General features: G+C 67.5%; 9 protein-coding genes across 9 annotated transcripts; 5 read left to right on the forward strand and 4 right to left on the reverse strand.

Moving 5' to 3' along the window:
• Positions 1 to 277: 277 nt before the first annotated feature.
• On the forward strand, positions 278 to 851 carry V1510DRAFT_401458 (inorganic phosphate transporter Pho88; the record flags this gene model as incomplete). The annotated part of the gene is made up of 2 exons (XM_066932028.1): positions 278 to 431; positions 463 to 851. 2 exons carry the CDS (start codon positions 278 to 280, stop codon positions 849 to 851), a joined length of 543 nt encoding a protein of 180 aa, XP_066790718.1.
• V1510DRAFT_412053 (actin-related protein 2/3 complex subunit 3) lies at positions 839 to 1,948 on the reverse strand. The gene is made up of 3 exons (XM_066933005.1): positions 1,641 to 1,948; positions 1,388 to 1,433; positions 839 to 1,357 (listed from the first exon to the last, which is right to left on the reverse strand). The coding sequence occupies exons 1-3, from the start codon at positions 1,644 to 1,646 to the stop codon at positions 873 to 875; spliced, it is 537 nt and encodes a 178-aa protein (XP_066790719.1). The 5' UTR covers positions 1,647 to 1,948; the 3' UTR covers positions 839 to 872.
• On the forward strand, positions 1,715 to 3,372 carry V1510DRAFT_428607 (peptidyl-prolyl cis-trans isomerase cyclophilin-type; the record flags this gene model as incomplete). Its single annotated transcript, XM_066935275.1, has 1 exon — positions 1,715 to 3,372. The coding sequence occupies exon 1, from the start codon at positions 1,741 to 1,743 to the stop codon at positions 3,370 to 3,372; it is 1,632 nt and encodes a 543-aa protein (XP_066790720.1). The 5' UTR covers positions 1,715 to 1,740.
• An 89-nt stretch (positions 3,373 to 3,461) lies between these two features.
• V1510DRAFT_441237 (RecA family ATPase) lies at positions 3,462 to 4,701 on the forward strand (the record flags this gene model as incomplete). The annotated part of the gene is made up of 4 exons (XM_066935629.1): positions 3,462 to 3,637; positions 3,725 to 3,835; positions 3,867 to 4,323; positions 4,402 to 4,701. Coding segments are annotated over 4 exons (1,044 nt in total), but the record flags the coding sequence as incomplete, so codon positions are not given.
• A 533-nt stretch (positions 4,702 to 5,234) lies between these two features.
• On the reverse strand, positions 5,235 to 5,761 carry V1510DRAFT_412058 (uncharacterized protein). The gene is made up of 3 exons (XM_066933006.1): positions 5,614 to 5,761; positions 5,447 to 5,531; positions 5,235 to 5,415 (listed from the first exon to the last, which is right to left on the reverse strand). Exons 1-3 carry the CDS (start codon positions 5,649 to 5,651, stop codon positions 5,263 to 5,265), a joined length of 276 nt encoding a protein of 91 aa, XP_066790722.1. The 5' UTR covers positions 5,652 to 5,761; the 3' UTR covers positions 5,235 to 5,262.
• Positions 5,762 to 5,777: 16 nt separating this feature from the next.
• On the reverse strand, positions 5,778 to 8,531 carry V1510DRAFT_428610 (uncharacterized protein). Its single transcript, XM_066935276.1, has 2 exons — positions 8,295 to 8,531; positions 5,778 to 7,546 (listed from the first exon to the last, which is right to left on the reverse strand). Exons 1-2 carry the CDS (start codon positions 8,336 to 8,338, stop codon positions 5,944 to 5,946), a joined length of 1,647 nt encoding a protein of 548 aa, XP_066790723.1. The 5' UTR covers positions 8,339 to 8,531; the 3' UTR covers positions 5,778 to 5,943.
• Positions 8,532 to 8,573: 42 nt separating this feature from the next.
• On the forward strand, positions 8,574 to 9,594 carry V1510DRAFT_361074 (XPA protein C-terminus-domain-containing protein; the record flags this gene model as incomplete). Its single annotated transcript, XM_066931046.1, has 3 exons — positions 8,574 to 8,865; positions 8,898 to 9,011; positions 9,044 to 9,594. The coding sequence occupies 3 exons, from the start codon at positions 8,574 to 8,576 to the stop codon at positions 9,592 to 9,594; spliced, it is 957 nt and encodes a 318-aa protein (XP_066790724.1).
• A 2,832-nt stretch (positions 9,595 to 12,426) lies between these two features.
• On the forward strand, positions 12,427 to 14,712 carry V1510DRAFT_412071 (Tubulin/FtsZ, GTPase domain-containing protein). Its single transcript, XM_066933007.1, has 9 exons — positions 12,427 to 12,618; positions 12,776 to 12,784; positions 12,885 to 12,916; positions 12,967 to 12,993; positions 13,055 to 13,130; positions 13,182 to 13,319; positions 13,378 to 13,449; positions 13,497 to 13,653; positions 13,687 to 14,712. The coding sequence occupies exons 1-9, from the start codon at positions 12,594 to 12,596 to the stop codon at positions 14,501 to 14,503; spliced, it is 1,353 nt and encodes a 450-aa protein (XP_066790725.1). The 5' UTR covers positions 12,427 to 12,593; the 3' UTR covers positions 14,504 to 14,712.
• Positions 14,713 to 16,899: 2,187 nt separating this feature from the next.
• On the reverse strand, positions 16,900 to 17,761 carry V1510DRAFT_401466 (uncharacterized protein; the record flags this gene model as incomplete). The annotated part of the gene is made up of 2 exons (XM_066932029.1): positions 16,900 to 17,598; positions 17,630 to 17,761. 2 exons carry the CDS (start codon positions 17,759 to 17,761, stop codon positions 16,900 to 16,902), a joined length of 831 nt encoding a protein of 276 aa, XP_066790726.1.
• Between the last annotated feature and the right edge of the window lie 1,080 nt (positions 17,762 to 18,841).

Consider the following 18,841-nt stretch of genomic DNA (forward strand, 5'->3'; position numbering starts at 1 on the left):
CGCGGCCGCGGTCGCGGGCCCGCCGTAGCCCGCGGCGCGGCCGTCGTGGCCGACCAGCGGCGTCGCAGCCGTCCCGCGGCCCCGCGCGCGCGGCCACCGACTTGGCGGGCGCCACCGCGTGACTGCCTACGCGTGGCGCGGGTGGCGCGACGGTGCGCGGAAACGCGCTTACCCGGCCACGACCGAAGAAAAGAAGCAAACGGAAGACCGTGACACACCATAACACCTCGAACCCCCAGTCAACACCGCCGCCAAGATGAATCCCGCCGTTAGCAACATGATGCTCATGTTCGGGCTGATGCAGCTCGCCAAGAAGATCCCGTTCGAGGACCCCCAGGTGGTGATGTACGCGCGCATGGCGTACCTGGCCTCGAACGTGATTATCTTCTCGCTGTACTTCTACACGCGGGTGATGATCAACAAGAAGAACGGTAAGCTCGCGCACGGGCGCGCTGACAGCAGACATGACCACGCTCAAGTACGTCGAGCCCGCGAACCCCATGTCCGGCCAGACCGAGAAGAAGCTGGTGACGACGACCATCAAGGAGTACGACCTCCAGCAGATCTCGTCGGCGCTGCGGTCGTCGCTGATGGGCATTGCCATGCTCTGCGGCATGCACTTCTACATGGGCTACACGAACCCCCTCGTGCTGCAGTCGGTGCTGCCCATCAAGAGCGCGTTCGAGCAGAAGGTGATCCAGATTCACGTGTTCGGCAAGGCCGCGTCGGGCGACCTCAAGCGCCCGTTCAAGGCCGCGTCGCTCTTCGGCGGTGCCAGCGAGGTGGCCACCGACAAGAAGGCCATCTCCGAGGCCGAGAAGAGCGGTCTGGGCGGTGCCAAGGAGGAGTAGGACATGTATTAGACCAATTGCTCACGAGAGCGACTTGTTCATGAACCGCCGGCGCGTGAACGCGAGCCAGTACTTGGACGGCCGGTCGCCGTCCGCGTAGATGCGCGCGACCAGGCGCTGCGCCAGCTCCTGCCGGAACGTCGTCAGGTACCCGCGGAGGAGCTCGGCCTCGGTCTTGTCGCGCGGCCCGGTGTAGAGCGAGTTGAGCGGGAACCCGGGCTCGCCGGGGATGGCGAAGTGGTCCAGCGCGACGTTGCTCAGCAGCCGCCCGGCCTCGGTGGCCGACGTGGCCGCCGCGTTCGGCTTGGCCGACAGCTGCGTCAGGCAGTCCGAGATGAAGAGGATGCCGTAGATGAGCGTGCGGTCCTCGGGGCCCTTGATCTCGAAGTTGCGGAAGAACGAGTTCGCGCGGAAGAGGTCCAGGCACTCGTCGATCATGTCGTAGTCGTCCGTGGTGTACGCGGGGCCGCGCAGCTTGGTGCGCAGCGGCACGACGGCGAAGTTGCCTGCGTCAGCGCGCCCGGCCGGCCACTTACCGACAATCCGCGTGTTGTCGTCGCTGAGAAACGTCGAGTGGTAGGCCTGCGGTCAGCCCTGCCGCTGATTGCGCCCGCGACGGCGGCCGCTGCGGAGCTCGCCCGGCCGTGCTGCGGCTCGGCGTCTGCCCGCATCGCCCGCGGCATCCACGCCGCCCCCGGCGCGCCCGCCATCGGCCATCCCCGTCCGGCCGCCGCCCGCCCATCCGCCGTCCGCCGGCCGCCGCCCGCCGCGCCCTGCGTGGCCACTTACCGGCATCGTTCCTTATCTGTGTGCGACGGGTGAAGCGAGGAGATCCGGCGACATCGCGATTTTCACACCTTCCCACCACCCAAACGCCCAGATCGGCGCCATGTCCGGGATCGAGCCGCCCACAACGGCCAAGGTCGTCCTCCACACGACCAAGGGCCCCATCGAGCTCGAGCTGTGGGCCAAGGAGATGCCGCTGGCCTCGCGCAACTTTCTGCAGCTGTGCATGGATGGCTACTACACCAACACGATCTTCCACCGCGTGGTGCCCGGCTTCCTCGTCCAGGCCGGCGACCCCACCGGGACCGGCTCGGGCGGCCAGAGCATTTACTCGGCCGAGGGCGGCTTTGCGGACGAGTCCCACCCGCGGATACGCTTCAACCGGCGGGGTTTGCTGGGCAACGCGGCCGCCGGCGGCCGCAACGACAACTCGCAGTTCTTCATTACGCTGGCGCCGACGCCGGAACTGCAGGGCAAGAACACCATGTTTGGCCGGGTCATGGGCGACACGATCTACAACGTGCTGCAGATTGCCGAGGGCGAGCTGGCGGACGCGGAGCGCCCGCTGTACCCGGTGAAGATCACGGGCGCGGAGATTGTGGTGAACTTCTTTGAGGACATGCAGCCGCGGGCGGCGCCGACGGCGGCGCCGGCGGCGCGGAAGAGCAAGAAGAAGGCGCGGGCGCAGGTGCGGATCTCGTACGGCGAGGACGAGGGCGAGGAGGACGCGGAAGAGCGGCCGGCGAAGAAGTTCAAGATGCGGGCGGCGCACGAGATTCTGCGGGACGCGCGGCTGGAGGAGGGCAAGGAGGGCAAGGAGGGCAAAGAGGGCAAGGCCGGGGCCAAGGCCGAGAAGGCTGAGGGCAGCGCGGCGAAGGCTGAGCCCGAGGCGAGGGAAAAGACCGGGACGAAGGAAGCGGCACGGACAAAAGAACCGGAGAAAGAGCCGAAATCGGCCTCCGCCGCGCCGACGGCGACGCCTCCGGCCCAGGCGCCGGCTCTGCGGGACTCGCGGCCGTCGCCGGCCGCCGACGGAGCCGCTGCGGGTGCAGCCCCGGCGCGTTCGGACGCCAAACCGGCCGCCGCGGCCGTCCCGGACTCGGTCGCCTCTACGCCCGCCGCCGCCACGGCCGTCTCCGAGTCCGACCGCATCAACGCCGAGATCGCCGCCATGAAGGCCTCCATGCGGCGCCGCGACGCGCCCCAGAAAGAGGCCCCCAAGAAGCTGTCCGCGGTCGAGCGCCAGCGGCTCGAGTTCCTCGAGCAGCAGGCCACGTTCGCGCCCAAAAACGTGTCCAAAAAGCGCGCCAAGGAGCTCCGCGAGCAGCAGACCCTCGCCATGCTGTCCAAGTTCTCGTCCAAGCTGTCGACGCTGCCGTCGGCGCGGACGAGCCGCACGGACGGACAGGAGGGCGAGCTCTGCAAGCTGCACGGCGTCCCCCAGTGCCAATCGTGCACGTACTTTGACGCGCTCTCGGACGAGGACGACGACGGCGGCGACCTGTGGTCGCACACCCTCGTCTTCGACAAGGACCGGCTCGGCAAAGACGGTTCTGGCTGGCCGACCGAGAAGCAGCTCGACGACGGGATGATCACGATCGACCCCCGCGACGCGGCCGGCGGACGCGACCGCGACGGCCGGCCTGGCCGCGACGGCCGGCCCGGCCGCGACGGCCGCCGCGACCGCGACCAGCGCGACGATCGGCGCGACCGCGACAGACGCGACCGCCGCTAGTTTGTACATAGTAATCGCTCGTAAAGTCCCGTCACCACCAAATGACCGACCTGGCCCTGACGGTCCCCGCCCTGGACGTGTCGCGGCACGACCGACTCGTGCAGGCGCTCGAGGCCGCCAGCTTCTCGACGACAGACCTGCTGACGCTCGAGCCGACCGAGCTGGCGCGGCGCTGCGCCCACAGCGCCAACGAGATCCGCGCCCTTGTACAGGCCGTCACGCGCGCGCTGCAGGCCACACTCGCGACGGCAGGCGGCCCGGACGCGTCGCCGGCGCCGGCGGGCCCGGAGCCGGCGTCGGCGGCCGCCGCGGCCGAGCGTGGCGTCGCGGGCGGCGTCTGCGGCCGCGGCAGCCGCGACGCGTTCCCGGCAACCGCCCACATCTCGACCGGCGACGCCGCCCTCGACGCCGCGCTCGGCGGGGGCGTGCCCACCGGTGCCCTGACCGAGATCGCCGGCGAAAGGTACGTGTCGGCGCGGCCGTGCTGACGCCAGCGCTGCCGGAAAGTCGCATCTGCTCATGCAGCTGACCGTCGCCGTCCAGCTCCCCCCCGCCGCCGGCGGGCTCGGCCGGCCGGCCATCTACGTCTCGACCGAGGCCGGCCTCGAGACGCGCCGGCTCGGCCAGATCGTCGCGCGGTTTCGCCGGCAGCACCCCGGCGCCGCCGTGTCCATGTCGGCCGTCCACTGCATCTCGTGCCTCGATCTCGAAAGCCAGGACCACATCCTGCGGTACCAGCTGCCGGTGCTCGTCGACCGGCTGGGCGCCGGCCTTGTCGTCGTCGACAGCATCGCCAGCCACTACCGGGTCGAGTACGGGCTCGGCCAGACCCGAGCGTCCGGCATGCACCGCCGCGGCTCCGACATCGTCGCCATGGCCGCGCACCTGCGCCGGCTGGCCGTGCGCGCCGGCCTGGCCGTCGTCGTCGCCAACCAGGTCTCGGACCGGTTCGTGCCGCCGCCGCGGCCCGGGCCCCGCCGCTTCGACGACGTCTTTGGTCCGGACCCGGCCCGGCTGGCCCGCGCCGAGCCCGCGTTTCTACACTCGCCCACGTTCTCGCTCGACTACCAGTCGCGGTACTTTTCGGGCTTTGACTGGCTGCGTCCGACGCCGCCGCCGTTTGGCCTGCCGGCGAACGACGGCAAGCTGCCGGCGCTGGGCCTGATCTGGTCCAACTGCGTCTCGGTGCGCGTGGTCCTCAAACGCTACGACGACCCGCTGGGGCCGCGGCGAACGTTGCAGCTCGTGTTTTCGCCGTACGCGCCGCCGGCCGTGGTCGAGTTTGCGATAGGCGTGGGCGGCGTGGCCGCTGTGCTGCCGCCGGAGGAGCCGCGGGCGGACCTGCTGCCGGCGTCGGCGCCGGCGCGCTGAGCCGCACACCGTGCGGCGCGACACAGCGACCTACTTGTGCGTACCGGCGGGCGTGCCCGCCGGCGCCCCCGCGGCAGGGAGCTGCCCGCCGGGCAGGATCCCGCCGGCAGCTTGGCCAATGGCAGCTCGCCCGAAGGGCAACGCCCTCGGCAAAGCCGCCAGAACCCCGCCCGTCTCCGCGCTTGATCTGTGCAACAGCATGCGTCTTTGTGTGACACCAGCCGCGACCACGCCGCGTGGCTGTGCGCAGCGCGCTCGGACTGCTTGTCCCCGATCTGTGCGACGGCCCCCAACAAACGCCGCGTGGCTGTGCGCAGGTCGCTGATCCGACCAGCCGGCCGTGCGGTGCCGCCCCGGGCCGTCCCGATGCTGCTCCGACTCCCTAGCCGTGGCGGTGTACCTCGGCTCCTCGGCCGTGGCGGTGCTGCCCCGACGTTGGGCCGTACTGCCGGCCGCTCCTACGTGGTCCGGTTGTATGCACACAGCCGCCATGTAGCCTAACAGTAATGCATTCGATGACTATTTCGCGGGCTTGCCCTTGGCCTTGGCCTTGCGGGCCTTGTCCTGCTCCTTCTTGGCAATCTCGCGCCGCGAGCCCTTGAGGAGCTCTAGGTGGCCCACGCGGCTGGACAGCAGCTTCTCGGTCGAGGCCGTCAGGATGCCCGAGTGTTTCTGGCGTCAGCCCCGCTGCCGGCAGACGTACCTTCTCGAGATTGGGCACGAGCACGCCCTTCTTCGGCGCAATGTCGCGGCGAGCAGCCTTCTTAGGCTTGATCACCTTGGACGGCCTGCTGTCAGCGCGATCTGGGCGGGCCCGGGGCTGGCAGCGGCCGGCGGCCGGCCACACACGCCCCCGACACAGGCACTCACGTAGCCACCTTCTTGGACTTGAACGCTCCCTGCGGCATGCTGGCTGTGTAGAGTGTTTGGCCGGCCGCTTAACTATCGATAAATACAGAGAATTTTTCCTCCCAACGCCCTAACCCGACTTCGCGGTGGCGGATTCTACGCATTGCTCGCCGGCCCACCTACTGTCACTTCAAATCCTCATTTATTGCCTTTCAAGTAGAGATTTGGGTGCCGCGCCGCGGTGGCGCGGCTTACAAAGCCGAAGATAAAGAAGGGTCACACATCCGCGTTTACATGAAGTCCCCATCCCTAATTATACATATCCAGTATCAAACAAGCCAGTGTGTGAGCCTAAGTGAGTCTCCGGCGCTTGCTGCCAAGGTCGGCGTCGTCCGGCGGTAGTTCCGAGATGAACCGGTTCATGTTCTCGGCGTCGTCGTAGAAACTGCCCGGGCCCGGGCTAGCGAGGAACTCGCCCACATCAAACGAGTTGTTGGGCATGGGCAGCTCCTCGTCCGGTACCGGGTTCGGTGTCGAGTTGCCGTAGACGCCGATGTTCTTGCTGAGCCAATCCTGGACCTGCTCGAGCGACTGGCCCTGCATGTCGAGCGCGTGGGTCAGGTCGTCGATCGAGCGCGAGTTCTCCTGGATCTTGTCGCTGACGAGCGTGCTGTTGCCCTGGTTTGACAGATCGTTGATCAGCGGGTTGAGAGCGGCGCCGACGGAGCCGGCCGCGGCGTGCATGCCGCCCATGTTGTTGTTGTCCAGCAGGTCCGGGAAAATCGTGCGGTTGCCGACGGGCGCGGCGGTTGCGTTTATCGGCGACAGCGCCAGCGACGACGTGGTCTTGTCGCTGAGTGGCATGATGTCGAGGAAATCGCTGTTGTCGAAGACCTGGCCGGCCGGCGCGGGTGCGGCCAGCGACGCGCCGCGGCTGGCGCGTGCGCTCGAGTTGCGCGACCCGTAGTCACCGTCCGCGACGGCCGGCATGGCCGAGCCCGCGCGCGAGCCGGCCGTGACCGGCACGCCGGTCGACGCCGGCGACATCAGCTCAGCCTCTGGCGACGCAACCGACGGCCGACGCAGCGACGCACCCGTCGACGGCAGCGCCGACGGCTTGCCCACCGGCGAGACGCCGAACAGGTCGTTGATCGCTGCCGGCGACGCCGAGTTCGGCACCGTCGGCACCGAGTCCGCCGGCAGCTCGAGGATCGGCGACCGCTCCGAGGCGTCGCGCAGCATCAACCGATTGCGCTGGGCCGGCACCGGGCTCCCGATCGTGTCCGTTCCCAGGATCTTGCCGGGGTTGCCGTAGACTGAGGCCAGGAACCGCAGGATTTTCTCGAGCGTGTCCGAGAAGTTCTGATGGCGCTCGCGCGTCTGGTAGTTCTCGCGCCACAGCAGCTCGTTGTCGTTCCGCAGCCGCTTCAGCTCGTCCGAGATGTTCTGCTGGTTCATCCGGATCGTCTCGATCTCATCGAGTATCTGGTGGATGTCGGGCTCCTCCTCGTCGTCGCTGCCCTTGGAGCCGCGGTTGCGCACAATGTTGTCCAGCAGGTCTTCACGGCCGCGCACAAAGTTCGGCGACTGGAACTGGCCCGTCTCCTCGCCACTCTGCATCGCGCCCGCCGTCACGTCCTGCACCTTGTGCCAGCCGTACATGTTCAGCTGCCGCACGAACGACGAAAAGTTGCTGTGTTTGAAGTACTTTGGCAGCACCGTCTTCTCAAACTGCTCCCGGCCAATCACCTGGAAGCTCTGTCCGTCCGGCATCCACTGGATGTGCGCCGAGTTCTTCGGGTCGTTCACCATCGTCCACAGCTTCAGTACAAACGCCGGCTTGGTCTTGGGCGCATTCGTGATGGCCTTGCGTGGCCGGGACGACGTCAACTTCTTCGTCCCGGCCGACGGCAGGGCCTGCCGCTGCTTGTAGCCCGCCGGCAGCAGGGCATTGCTGGAGGCTGACGTCGTCCCCGTCTTGACTCCTAGGCTCTGATCCACGGTTGAGGCTTCCTTGCCGGTAGACCCGACAATGTCCGCACGCTTCTGTGCGGCTGTGTGCGCGCTGCGGGTGCGTCCCGCTAACACGACCACTCTGGCTGCTCTCTCTATCGTCGTCGCGCTGTCTGCGACGACTGGTTCGCTCCTTCCGGCTGTGCGAAAACTTTTCACCTCCGCTCAGAGCTGGTGATTGAATCTGCTGCTATCGTCCGAAGCTATTTGAACGCCGCCACCGATCGTGCTGCGCTGGCTGATACTAAATTCGCCTGCTGGCGCTTCTGTGTCGGCCTGGTGGTCGTTCTGCACCGCTGCCTTCGTCGTCGACTTTTCCTGTGGTTGAGCCGGTGTGTGCTCAAGAGGTAAATCACCACGATGAGGAATCCCGTGGGCTGAGGATTTGCTGCGGTCGCACTAATTCGAAAAAAAATTTATGCATGCGATCAGACCCTAACCGGTATCGCGACTGCCTCACATAAACTAGTAATCGCCAATTTGTGCATTAATTAGGTGAGACGTGCATAATCAGCATAGAGCCACGGAGGCGGTACTTTTTGGAGCATAAGTGCATGTATTTTTGCTTAGTTATGCAAATGACACATAACGTTACGTCAGACTAGGCTAGCTGGGCAGGCGACCTTACCGACGAACTTCAGTCGTCGCTTTGTATGGGCTGACCGGGTCCGGAGCACGAAAAACCGCACCAGTCGTCCGACAACGACAGCACTAGCAATCCCGCGGGAACCATGGCTAGCAGGGGCGGCGGTGGCCCAGGGCTGACCGCAGATCAGCTGCAGCAGATCGTGAGTGGCAGTGGCGGATCAAGGGAAGACGCTGACCAGCAGGAAGCAAATCGGCTGCGGGCCAAGGCTAGGCTGGCCGCACGTCAGGCGGCGCAGCGACAGGCAGCTGCAGCGACTGAAGTATCGCGCGGATCGGTGCCGGCGGCCGGATCGGCCCGAGATGCGCGCCCAGCGGTCGGAATGTCGTCCGGACCCGCTTCTGGGCCGACGGCTGGCCCGCCGGCGGGCAGCACCCCGACAACGGGTGCGGCAGCGGCACCGCTGGTCGGGGCCACTGCTGCTGGGCAACCAGGCAGCATCGCCGGCCGTTCCAGCGGTCCTAGCGGGGCCGATCCGCGATTGGGCTGGGAAGCTCCCGCCTCGACAGCCCCGCCGGCGGCCGAACATGCGAGCACGGTCCGTGACGCGTCCAAGAAACGACCGTATGACTCGATCGAGCCCGCTCGCAAGTTCTCCAACTTCATCGAATATGGTGAGTGCTCCTGCGACGCGTGCTGACACCAGACTTTTCGAAAATGAAGGACTCCAAGGGCGGCTTTATGAACGACGAGGCCGACGAGCTCGCGCGGCAGCAGACGCTCGCCGAGTGGCAGCAGAAGCGAGTCGGCCAAGAAATGCGTAAGTCTGGCCGGCATCGGAACTGACCGCAGCCTCGGCCATCAACCCAGAGGAGAATCCGAAGTGTTTTGAGTGCGACACAATCCATATCGACTACGAGTTCCTCAAGGTCTTTGGCTGCCGCGTCTGCCACGCGTGCAAAAACAAAGTGCCCGAGAAGTACTCGTTACTGACCAAAACCGAGTGCCGCGAGGACTACCTCCTGACCGAGCCCGAGCTGCGTGATGGCGAGGCCATGCCGCATCTTGACCGGCCAAACCCGCACAAGACCACCTACAACAACATGATGCTCTACCTACGATACCAGGTCGAGGAGTTTGCGTACAAAAAGTGGGATGGCGAGGAGGGACTTGATCGCGAGTACGAGCGGCGGCAGACGCTCAAGAAGGAGAAGAAGGACAAGAAGTTTCTGCTTAAACTGCGCGACATGCGCAAACGGACCCGCACCGAGACGTGGAACAAGCGCCTCGCCCAGACGGACCACGTCCACGAGTGGTCCGACGAGGTGCGCGACGCCGACCGTGGCGTGGCCACGCGCCAGTGTTTGGACTGCGGCATGCAGACCGAAGAAATTGCGTTCTAATGTACATATAACTCTGCACACAGCCGTGCCTGCGTCTGCGGCCTTACCCCCGCGACTCGTAGTCCGCCCCTACCCGCGTGTACAGGGGCGGGTACCTGGTACCCGCCAATACCCGCTAGCACCCTCACCCACCCGCGTGGGCCGGTGCATCCGCACGTGCGCCGCGTACTAGCACACGCTCGTATCTCTCCTGTGCGACCGACCCAGCCACAGGCGCACACGCCTGTCTGTCGTAACCCGCATCCGCCACTGGCTCGTACTCGTACGGTGACCTGTGGCTTGTCGCCGCTGCCAATCATACCCGTCACTCGGTACCTGCCACGCAGCTGGCCTGCGCCACCGTCGCACGTACCCTGCGCGTCGTCGGCACGACGGCGCCCGACCCGGTACGACACCACGCGGTACTTCTGCGCAGTGTACCGCGTCTTGAGGTACTCCCGACTGCTGCAGTACCTCCGCGTGCTCGCGCTACGACGCACAGCCGGCCTGCCTCGGGATATGCCCTATTGCATGAAGCCACCACCGTCAGCTACGTTGGGGCTGCCGCCCGGTTGCGCAGTGCCACTCGCTGCCGTCACAGCCGATCTAGAGCGGACGGTGTGCCGCAGTTTACAGCATGCGCCACAGCGCCTCGCGGCCGGGTGGCCTCGTCGGCGCATCCGAGGCGTGGCGCACCGCCCAGACCACCCCGACCGCCCCCCCCACGTAGACAGGTGACCCCTGGGTGCATGCGGCCAGAGACGCCAAATGAAACGCAATTGACGGAGCGCATGATCTGCTGGACACCGTTCCTTGGCCATGCGAGGCTTTGGCTGCGCCTGCCCTCGGCGCCGTTCGAGGCCTAGGGATGCGGTCGGAGCTGCTCGGCTGAAGCGCCGGCCCTGCAGGCTCCGTGTTTCCCGTCGCGGAATTTACAGCCGTTTCGAGGCCTAGGGCGGGTCTCGCAGCGCCGGAGCCGGAGCCGGATATCGCCTGCTGCGCTATCGGCAGTAGATCCCAGACCCGGCTCTGGGAGACACGCCGGAGCGCGCCTGCAGAATATAGGCGCCCTTACCGCTGGCAACGGGACCGTTCACCAATTGTGGGTGCTTTCTCCTCGCAGCGGGCCGGCTCGTGCGATCTGCCAAAGACTGCGTCCCAGCATGATGCGCTTCAGCATGGTGCGTCCGGGCATGACGCACATCGCGCCCAATGAGGCGTGCGGCCTGTGCGATGCGACCCGGCAGCACATGCAGCTCGTGATTCGCTTGGGCCGCGGCTCAAACGTGACCGGCGCGCTTGCGCTGTTACCCGATGCCGAGACCCGCTGCAGAGACCCGACCCGACTAAGGCGCAGATGACAGGGTCTACCCGTGGCGCTAAGCTGTCGGGCGCATTACGCTTGACGCGCCGCAGACGCCGCCCGCCCGTTGGTGGGATCTGCCACATACAGACCTACGCTAGTATGGCCTGGGATCGAACGTGTGAGCTGGCTGCACCGGGACCTGTGGTGTGAGCGGCCGCCCACAGACCCGCAGGACGGCTACGCATTCAGCCGGCAGTGACCCGGCCTCCTGCAATTCCGCGGGCGGGGGTGCAACCCGACACTGACCGACCATACCCTCTTGCCGTCCGGGTCGCGCTCAATGCCGGTCCTGCGGCGCGGACTCGTGACGCCGGCTGCGGCTGCAGACAGCGACTAGTCGGGCCACCTGTGAGCCAGTGGTGAGACACGCTACGAAAGCTCCGAGCGGGCGACCCGCGGTCAGTCCTAGGGGCGCGACCTGAGACTACTCGTATGCGGCCAGCGACCGGTGCGCCGGCGCGCAGCGCCCGACCCGCGTAGCGAGAGCGCTGGTGGTACCCGCCCCGCATTTAGACGCATCAAGCGCGGACCTGTAGTAAGCGACTAGCGGACGCCGGCAAATAGCCTGTTGCTAGAGCCCCGCCGGACACGACTCGACCCGCAGAGACGCCGATGCGACCCGCGTCTACAGCGCAGGCCGCCTCGGCCGCTACCCTGTTTGGGCCATCCCGCCTTCCCATCGACCCGCTACTCCCTTGGCCCGCAGCGCGTTCGACCCGTGTCCCGTTTTGTGACCGGGGGGGGGGCCAGCCGGCGCTGTGTTATCGCCAGGACGCAAGCCGCACCCAAGCCGTGATCCGTCGTCGTCTTGCAGCCCGACAATGCGCTGCCTTGGGGAGGGGCCCGTGTAGGGACCAATTGGTGCATACCAGCGAGTAGTGGCCGCTGATCGGGCTTCCAATCATCCGGGGCGCCTTAGTCGATCGGCTGGTCCGGTGCCCCTCCCCTCACTATGTAGATCAGCCAGCCACCCTGCTACTCATCGAAGCCATGCTGGGTCGGTGCACGCCTCCTGTACTCTCGGCAGCCGCCGGTGACGTCCGTCTGTGCGTGCCCACTTTTTTGGCAGCAATGTCACCGTTGCATACTGCCGCCGCCGCATATACCCGTCGCGCGTTGGTACGACCCGCTAGTGCGGCGGGTCGCGTCGACGCGATGTTACCCGGCCTGGAGTCTGTCGCCGTCGCGGGTCCTGCCGTCGCTCGAGCGCGTCCGTACTGATCGCTGATGTGGCCAGCATGCCCCCCGTGGCGAGTGCCGGGCGCTGTACGCGTCCCGCTGGCGTCTACAATCCGCACGCTGGGCATTGACGCGGACGTCGCACGCGTCGCGTTAGCGTTGCCACGGCAACCGCGTAAACGTGACCTAATTCGCGCGGGTTGGAGCCGGCGTCCCTACTCTAGCACCAAAACAAACATACACAAACAAAAATCGGAAGCCCCTCGCTTGCTACCTAACCGCCGCGGATTCCCTCTTTTCTTCTCACACACGGTGAGCGCTAACATTGTTTATAATCCACGAGAATTTTATATATTTTTTTATATCCACTTCCATCAACCTCTGCCCGCTTTTGATTATCTGGAGCGTGTAGCACAGTTGATATTGTTTTGAACGGAACCCGATTGATTTGACCGTCTGATACTCGGAAAACACAATGAGAGAAGTTATCAGCATCAACGGTACGTGGCCCGATTGTTTGACAGGACGCTCGTGGCGACCTGCATATGGACGCGTCTGCGCGTGGCGTCATGTTCCTGACAGCGTCCGCGGTTGACGACGCGATGGATGATAGATGGATGGATGGCCGGGCCTGTGGGGCGTGTACTGACGAGATAGTTGGCCAAGGTATGCTCGACCGGAATGATCCGCGATCTGCGGCTACGCCAGACACCGAGGACAAAGGCGTAGTGACGCGCCGCCACCACGCGCAGTGCTAACGTTTCAGCCGGTTGCCAGATTGGTAACGCTTCGTGGGAGGTGAGTAGTTGGCGAAGACCCGCCGGGGAGTCGATTGGCTGACTTTATAGCTCTACTGTCTCGAGCACGGCATCCAGGTGAGTCCGGGGCAGGCGTACGCGGAGCGTTCGCGACAATGTAGCGGCGACTGACAGTCAGCCCGACGGATACCTCACGCCCGAGAAGCAGGCCGGCCCCAAGGACGAGGGCTTCAGCACGTTCTTCTCCGAGACCAGTACGTGAGAGGCGCGCGATGCCGGACCAGACAGAGGCTGACCGACCACAGGCAGCGGCAAATACGTTCCCCGTACCGTGTACGTCGACCTGGAGCCCAATGTGGTTGACGAGGTCCGGACCGGTACCTACCGCAACCTGTTCCACCCCGAGCAGCTGATCAGCGGCAAGGAGGATGCCGCCAACAACTGTAAGTTTGGGCGTCGCGGCCAAGATGGCCCGACGGGAACGACAGGATTGACCGATAGACGCCCGTGGACACTACACCATCGGCAAGGAGCTGATCGACCAGGTTGTGGAGCGCATTCGTCGTGCGGCTGGTAAGTCGAGCGCAGGAGGCAGCGCAGGGGTCGTGGCTAACAAACAGACAACTGCGATGGTCTTCAGGGCTTCCTGTTCACCCACTCGTTCGGTGGTGGTACCGGATCCGGATTTGGCGCGCTGCTGATGGAGCGCCTGTCGATGGACTACGGCAAGAAGTCCAAGCTGGAGTTCGCCGTGTACCCCGCGCCGCAGCTGTCGACGTAAGTACAGCCGTCGGGCGCGCTGACAGCCAGGTCGGTCGTTGAGCCGTACAACTCGGTGCTGACGACGCACACGACGCTGGAGCACTCGGACGTGACGTTCATGGTTGACAACGAGGCGATCTACGACATCTGCCGGCGCAACTTGGACATCAGCCAGCCGAGCTTTGAGAACCTCAACCGGCTGATCTCGCAGGCGATTTCGTCGATCACGGCGTCGCTGCGGTTCGACGGTTCGCTGAACGTCGACCTGAACGAGTTCCAGACCAACCTGGTGCCGTACCCCAGAATCCACTTCCCGCTGGTGACGTACGCGCCGATCATCTCGACGGCCAAGGCGTCGCACGAGGCCAACTCGATCGCGGAGATCACCAACGCGTGCTTTGAGCCCAACAACCAGATGGTGAAGTGCGACCCGCGCAACGGTAAATACATGTCCAACTGCCTACTGTACCGGGGCGACATCATCACCAAGGAGGTGCAGGCATCGGTGGCGGCGATCAAGGCCAAGAAGACGATCCAGTTCGTCGAGTGGTGCCCGACGGGCTTCAAGATCGGCATTTGCTACCAGCCGCCGCAGATGGTGCCGGGCGGCGACCTGGCCAAGGTGTCGCGCGCGGTGTGTCTGCTGTCGAACACGACGGCGATCGCCGAGGCGTGGTCGCGCCTGGACCACAAGTTCGACCTGATGTACTCGAAGCGCGCGTTTGTGCATTGGTACGTCGGCGAGGGCATGGAGGAGGGTGAGTTTGCCGAGGCCCGTGAGGACCTGGCTGCTCTCGAGAAGGACTACGCCGAGGTGGGCGCGGATTCGACGTTTGCTGGCGACGAAGGCGACGCCGAGTATTAGGCGGCGCCGACAGCAAAGGGAGCGGCAGGAGCCCGGGAGACGGAAAAGGCGGCGGCGGCCGCCAGAATGCGCGAAAGTGCCTGCGGGCTTGTCTATTGTTGTTCTTTGCTTATTATACACCACATGCTTGAACCTATATTTATATCAAGATTCTTTTTCTACGTTCTCCCGCTGTTTTAATAGTTCGCAATGATATTGAGATCCAAAAGGCCCGGCCCGAGAGCGCGGCCGGCTGCAGTTGCGTGTTGCGCCGGCGTGGGCAGCGCCGTGCGTGCGGTCCCTGGCTTGTGGCTGTTTCAGCCGAGGTGGCGATCTGACAGCTCGGGGCGGCCGTCGGACGCCGCTGGTGCGTTAGCGCGGCGGCAGGGCTACGCGGGCGGCACGGGCGACGGCGCAGTCGTCGGAGGTGGCCGAGGCCGGCCGGGCGGCTGCGCGAGCGGGCGCGGGTCGGCACGGGTCGACCCGGGTTGCCGGACCGCCGGGTCGCGGGACGGAGGTGGGCGCGGGTCGCCCCAAGGCGCTGGGCTGGTCCAAGGCGCTGGGCGGCGGCCGGATCGGGCAGCGGCCGTTGGACGGCACGGTGCACGCCCGCCGCCCGGGCTGCGCCCGGGCTGGCGGCATCCAGGGGCGCCTGCTTTGTTGGCTATCGCAACTGTTCTGCAGCGCCCCTCCCAGCGGCGACTGCAGCGACGTGCGTGAGCGCATATTGAGGGCCGGTGCCTGCACTGCCGGGCGCGAGAGCACGGCTGCGACCCCGCGCAGGCTGCGGCCGGCTGTGGCGCGCGGCAGCCGCGCAGGCGGCCGGCGCATACCGACGTGTGCGGCCGCGCAGACCTACAGATAACGGCAGTGTCAGCCAGTGAGACATGCATACATCACTTGCAGACGAGCACGCGGCGGGAGCGGCACGGCCGCGGGGGCGGTTGCGAGACGAGCGCGAGGCCGGCAGCTGCGGCTGCCGAGCGCAGGGCGCGGGTCACAGGGCGCGGGCGCGGACAGGCCGCAGGCTACGCGTGCTGAGACAGAGCCGGGCGAGACAGCGGTGAGACAGCGCAGAGGCGGGTGCATATGTAGGTTCATGTGTTGAGCCCGAAGCAGCTAGAGCATAACGCACGTGTCTGCATGCGACTGCAGGTGCCTGCACGCGAACTGATCTGTGCGCTAGGCGCCATGGCACGCATAGGCATGCTACTCGCGGCTAGCGCCGGGCGGCTGGCGCGTGCCGCCCGGCGGGAGACAGTGCCTATCCGGGCAAGGCCGCCGCGCCCGCGGCGCCGCCCCGGCGGTTTCTCTACCTCGATCCGGCCGGGTGCGGACCAGGGCGGCAGCGGCGGCCGCCGCAGTAGCGGCGGGGGGCCGTGGCGGGCGAGAATTCTCCGGCGGCGCGCGGGCCCGGGCGGCGGCCGGCCGCGCGGCGCATGGGGCCTTGGGCCGCGTCACCGGCCGCCCCACCGGCCACGATGGCGGGCGCGACGGCGACAATGACATGGTCGCGGCCGCGTTCTGTGAGTCGCCGCGGCGAGCTAAATGAAACTCTATTGCGCGCTACGCGGCTACAAACTTTCCGTAGCGCGCCGCTAGCGCCGCGGTCGCCGGCAGCGCGTCGGCCAGGCCGAGCACGCGCGCAGCCGCTGCCCGCTCTCAGCCCAGGCGGGCCGGTGGGCGGGCGCGCGCATGCCGCTGCCTGTGCAGCGCCGCGCTGGCGAGGTGGGCGCCGGCGTACGCCGGCGCGTTCGGAGGATACCTGCGGCGGCCGAACCTTGTGCTAGCCGCGTCTGTAACCCGCAAGACCACGCGCTCGGGCTGCGCTAGTGCCGCAGCAAGCTGCCGCTCGCGCCTGCGCACTAGCCGCATGCGGCCTGGCCCTGCTCGTCGCCAAACTATAAAACTTTATTGCTCTCGCTCTCAGATTTTGGTTTCATTAGAGACGCCAACGGTCGGCTGCGCGCCCGGCCGCGGCGCGGTCCCCCGGCAGGGCGCGTGGCGTGCGCCGGGCACGCGTGCAGCGGTGGGCGCCGGCCACCGCCAAGAACCGCCGGGGCCGGCAACCGCCGCCGCAGCCGCCCGGCCGCCGGCGACGACCAGTGGCGGCAGCTAGCGGGCCCGGCGGCGTCGCCACTGGGCCGCCGGCGGTGCCGCTCGGTCTTCGGCGGCCGCAGCCGCCGGCCGTCAGCTCTGGGCAGGACAACCGTCCGTGTATTGCGATTACAACGCGTAAACTCGGGCCCGCGCGCTCGGCCGCGGGCCGCTTTCAGAAAATAGCCAAGTACTCCGTGTCCACATGCATCAAACAAAAGGGGGGCGGGCGCGGCCCGGAGGGGAGCTCGGATGGATCGTAAGTCGTAACGGGGGCGCTGGCCGGGGGCCGCTGTGGGCGCCGAAACAGGCCGCGGCTGCTAACGCTTGCCGTGGCGGTTGAGCGAGTTGAGCATGTTCTCGTCCGTGGCCGAGCGCGTGCGCTGGTAGCTGCCGGCGACCTTGGGGTGGCCGTCGAGCAGGTGGTGGATGGCCATGGCGTGCGGGGCCTTGGCCGGCGACGCCGGCTCGGGGGCGGGCGAGTAGGGCGCGCTGAGGAGACCGCCGGCGCGGTCGGCACGGGCCTCGTAGTCGTCGTAGGCGTACTTGCGGTCGCCGTGCGAGCCGCGGCGGTCGCCGTAGACGGCGTACTGGTGGCCGGCGGCCGGGTAGCCGGGCGCGTAGGCGCCCGGGACGGACTGCGGCGGCGGGAGGGTGATGACGTTGGGCGAGGGCGACACGGGCATCTTGCCCTGCGCGGGCAGCTGCTGGGCGTAGCCCGAGTAGTGCGGGCTCTTGGACGAGGACGAGGACGAGGACGAGGACGACAGCGTGCGCGTCCGCGGCGCCTCGGGCGTGGTCGCCCGGCGCTCCTCGTAGTACCGCGAGCCGTACGGGTCCTCCAGCGGCGACGCGTACGACATGTCGCCGCGCGCGCCGCGCGCCAGCGACGCCGTGTAGTCCGGCGGCGGCACGCCGACCATGGACGACACCGGCGTGAACACGCACTGCTGGTTGAACCGGATGCAGTTGTGGCAGCGCGAGTCGGCCGGGTTGGTTTCAAAGCCCGAGCAGCGGATCTGGGTCAGCGCTGGGCGGCCGCGCACTCACCTTGCGGCGCCGGCAGTACCGGCAGGCGATCGCGCTCCGCTGGCGGGTGCCGGGACCGGCATCGGCGGGCGGGCTCGACGGCTGGTCGCGTCGAGCGGGCGCCCGCGGCGGCGGCTCGTGGCGCGCCGACATGTGCGTGCGGGGCCAGTCGCGGTATTGGCTCGAGACCTCCACCGTGGCTACTTCTTTCGGGCCGGGGGCGTGCGGGGACAGGGCCGGGCCGGGCGCGGACGCGTGGCCGGGGCGCGGGCTCGGTTCGGGGCGGACAGGCGCAGATCATGCGCCGGGCGGGGGGCCGACCGGGAGAGGGCAGGGACGCGGCGCACGCTCGCGCGGCTCGGGCATAGATATATACAGACCCGGCGGCCGGGCGCGGCTCTAGGCGGGCGCGGGCGGCGCAATTGCTTGCTTCTGACCGTCAGCGGGCCCGGAGGAGGCCGGCGGCGCGGCGGAGGCCGCGGGGTTAGGGGCACGGACTTACCGCGATCGCGACCTGGACACAACGGCGGCCAGACAAAGGCCAGGGACTCCGGGAACGTGGGCGACCGGGCTGGAAATCACGGTATATTTATAACCCCGGGCCCGGCGCTGGCAGACGCAAGCCGCGCGCCGCGCGACGAACGGCGGACGCAGCTAGCGATAAACCGGCCCAGGTACGCCGCCGCAGAGCCCGTCGCGACCGTGCAAGGTCCACACTGCACCTGCCTCTTCCTGCCACGCTGGCCTGGCCGGCAGGGCACTTGCGCGCGGCGCGATGCATGTGCGCGCGCGCGCAGTAGTGCGGCCCTATGTTCGGTCATGGGTCGGCGTCTAGCGACGGCGGCGGAGGTTGGGGTCGGCGGCGCGGTACGCCGGGTACGGGCGGACGGCGGCGGGTAGCGCGGGTACGGGGCGGCCGGTACCGGGGCGCTGGGAGGTACGGCGGCGGCGGTGCCTGGCGTACTGCGTGGCGCGGTACGAGGCGCGGGTACGGGCTGCAGGTCTCGGCCTATCGCGGGTTGCCGGCCGGGTAAGTGCGCGCGGGCAACGCCGACGCGGGTCGCCGGCGGCGCGGCCCCGGCCGAGGCCGCTCACCGGCGGCCCGGCGGCAGCGGCGGCAGCGGCGGCAGGCTGCAGTGCTGCAGCGCGGCCGCGGCGGCAGAGTACGCGGCGTGGCGCGGTGCGGGCGCACGGCCGCGGCGATGCGGGCGGCGGGCGGTGTGGCGGTGCGGG

Source organism: Dipodascopsis tothii (assembly GCF_038497935.1).
Source record: "Dipodascopsis tothii strain CBS 759.85 unplaced genomic scaffold V1510scaffold_5, whole genome shotgun sequence".
NCBI lineage: Eukaryota > Fungi > Ascomycota > Lipomycetes > Lipomycetales > Lipomycetaceae > Neoaidaea > Neoaidaea tothii.

Bases quoted from the DNA above. Each gene is read 5' to 3' on its own strand.
- V1510DRAFT_412058 (XM_066933006.1), bottom strand. From the start codon at position 5,651: ATGCCGCAGGGAGCGTTCAAGTCCAAGAAGGTGGCTAC. The intron at 5,532-5,613 runs GTGAGTGCCTGT...CGCTGACAGCAG, and splicing joins AAGTCCAAGAAGGTGGCTAC to GCCGTCCAAGGTGATCAAGC. The intron at 5,416-5,446 runs GTACGTCTGCCG...GGCTGACGCCAG, and splicing joins TCGTGCCCAATCTCGAGAAG to AAACACTCGGGCATCCTGAC.
- V1510DRAFT_412071 (XM_066933007.1), top strand. From the start codon at position 12,594: ATGAGAGAAGTTATCAGCATCAACG. The intron at 12,917-12,966 runs GTGAGTAGTTGG...CTGACTTTATAG, and splicing joins TTGGTAACGCTTCGTGGGAG to CTCTACTGTCTCGAGCACGG. The intron at 13,450-13,496 runs GTAAGTCGAGCG...GCTAACAAACAG, and splicing joins GCGCATTCGTCGTGCGGCTG to ACAACTGCGATGGTCTTCAG.
- V1510DRAFT_428610 (XM_066935276.1), bottom strand. From the start codon at position 8,338: ATGGTTCCCGCGGGATTGCTAGTGCTGTCGTTGTCGGACGACTG. The intron at 7,547-8,294 runs GTGCGGTTTTTC...GTCAGCCTCCAG, and splicing joins CTGTCGTTGTCGGACGACTG to CAATGCCCTGCTGCCGGCGG.
- V1510DRAFT_412053 (XM_066933005.1), bottom strand. The intron at 1,358-1,387 runs GTAAGTGGCCGG...GCGCTGACGCAG, and splicing joins CGACAACACGCGGATTGTCG to GCAACTTCGCCGTCGTGCCG.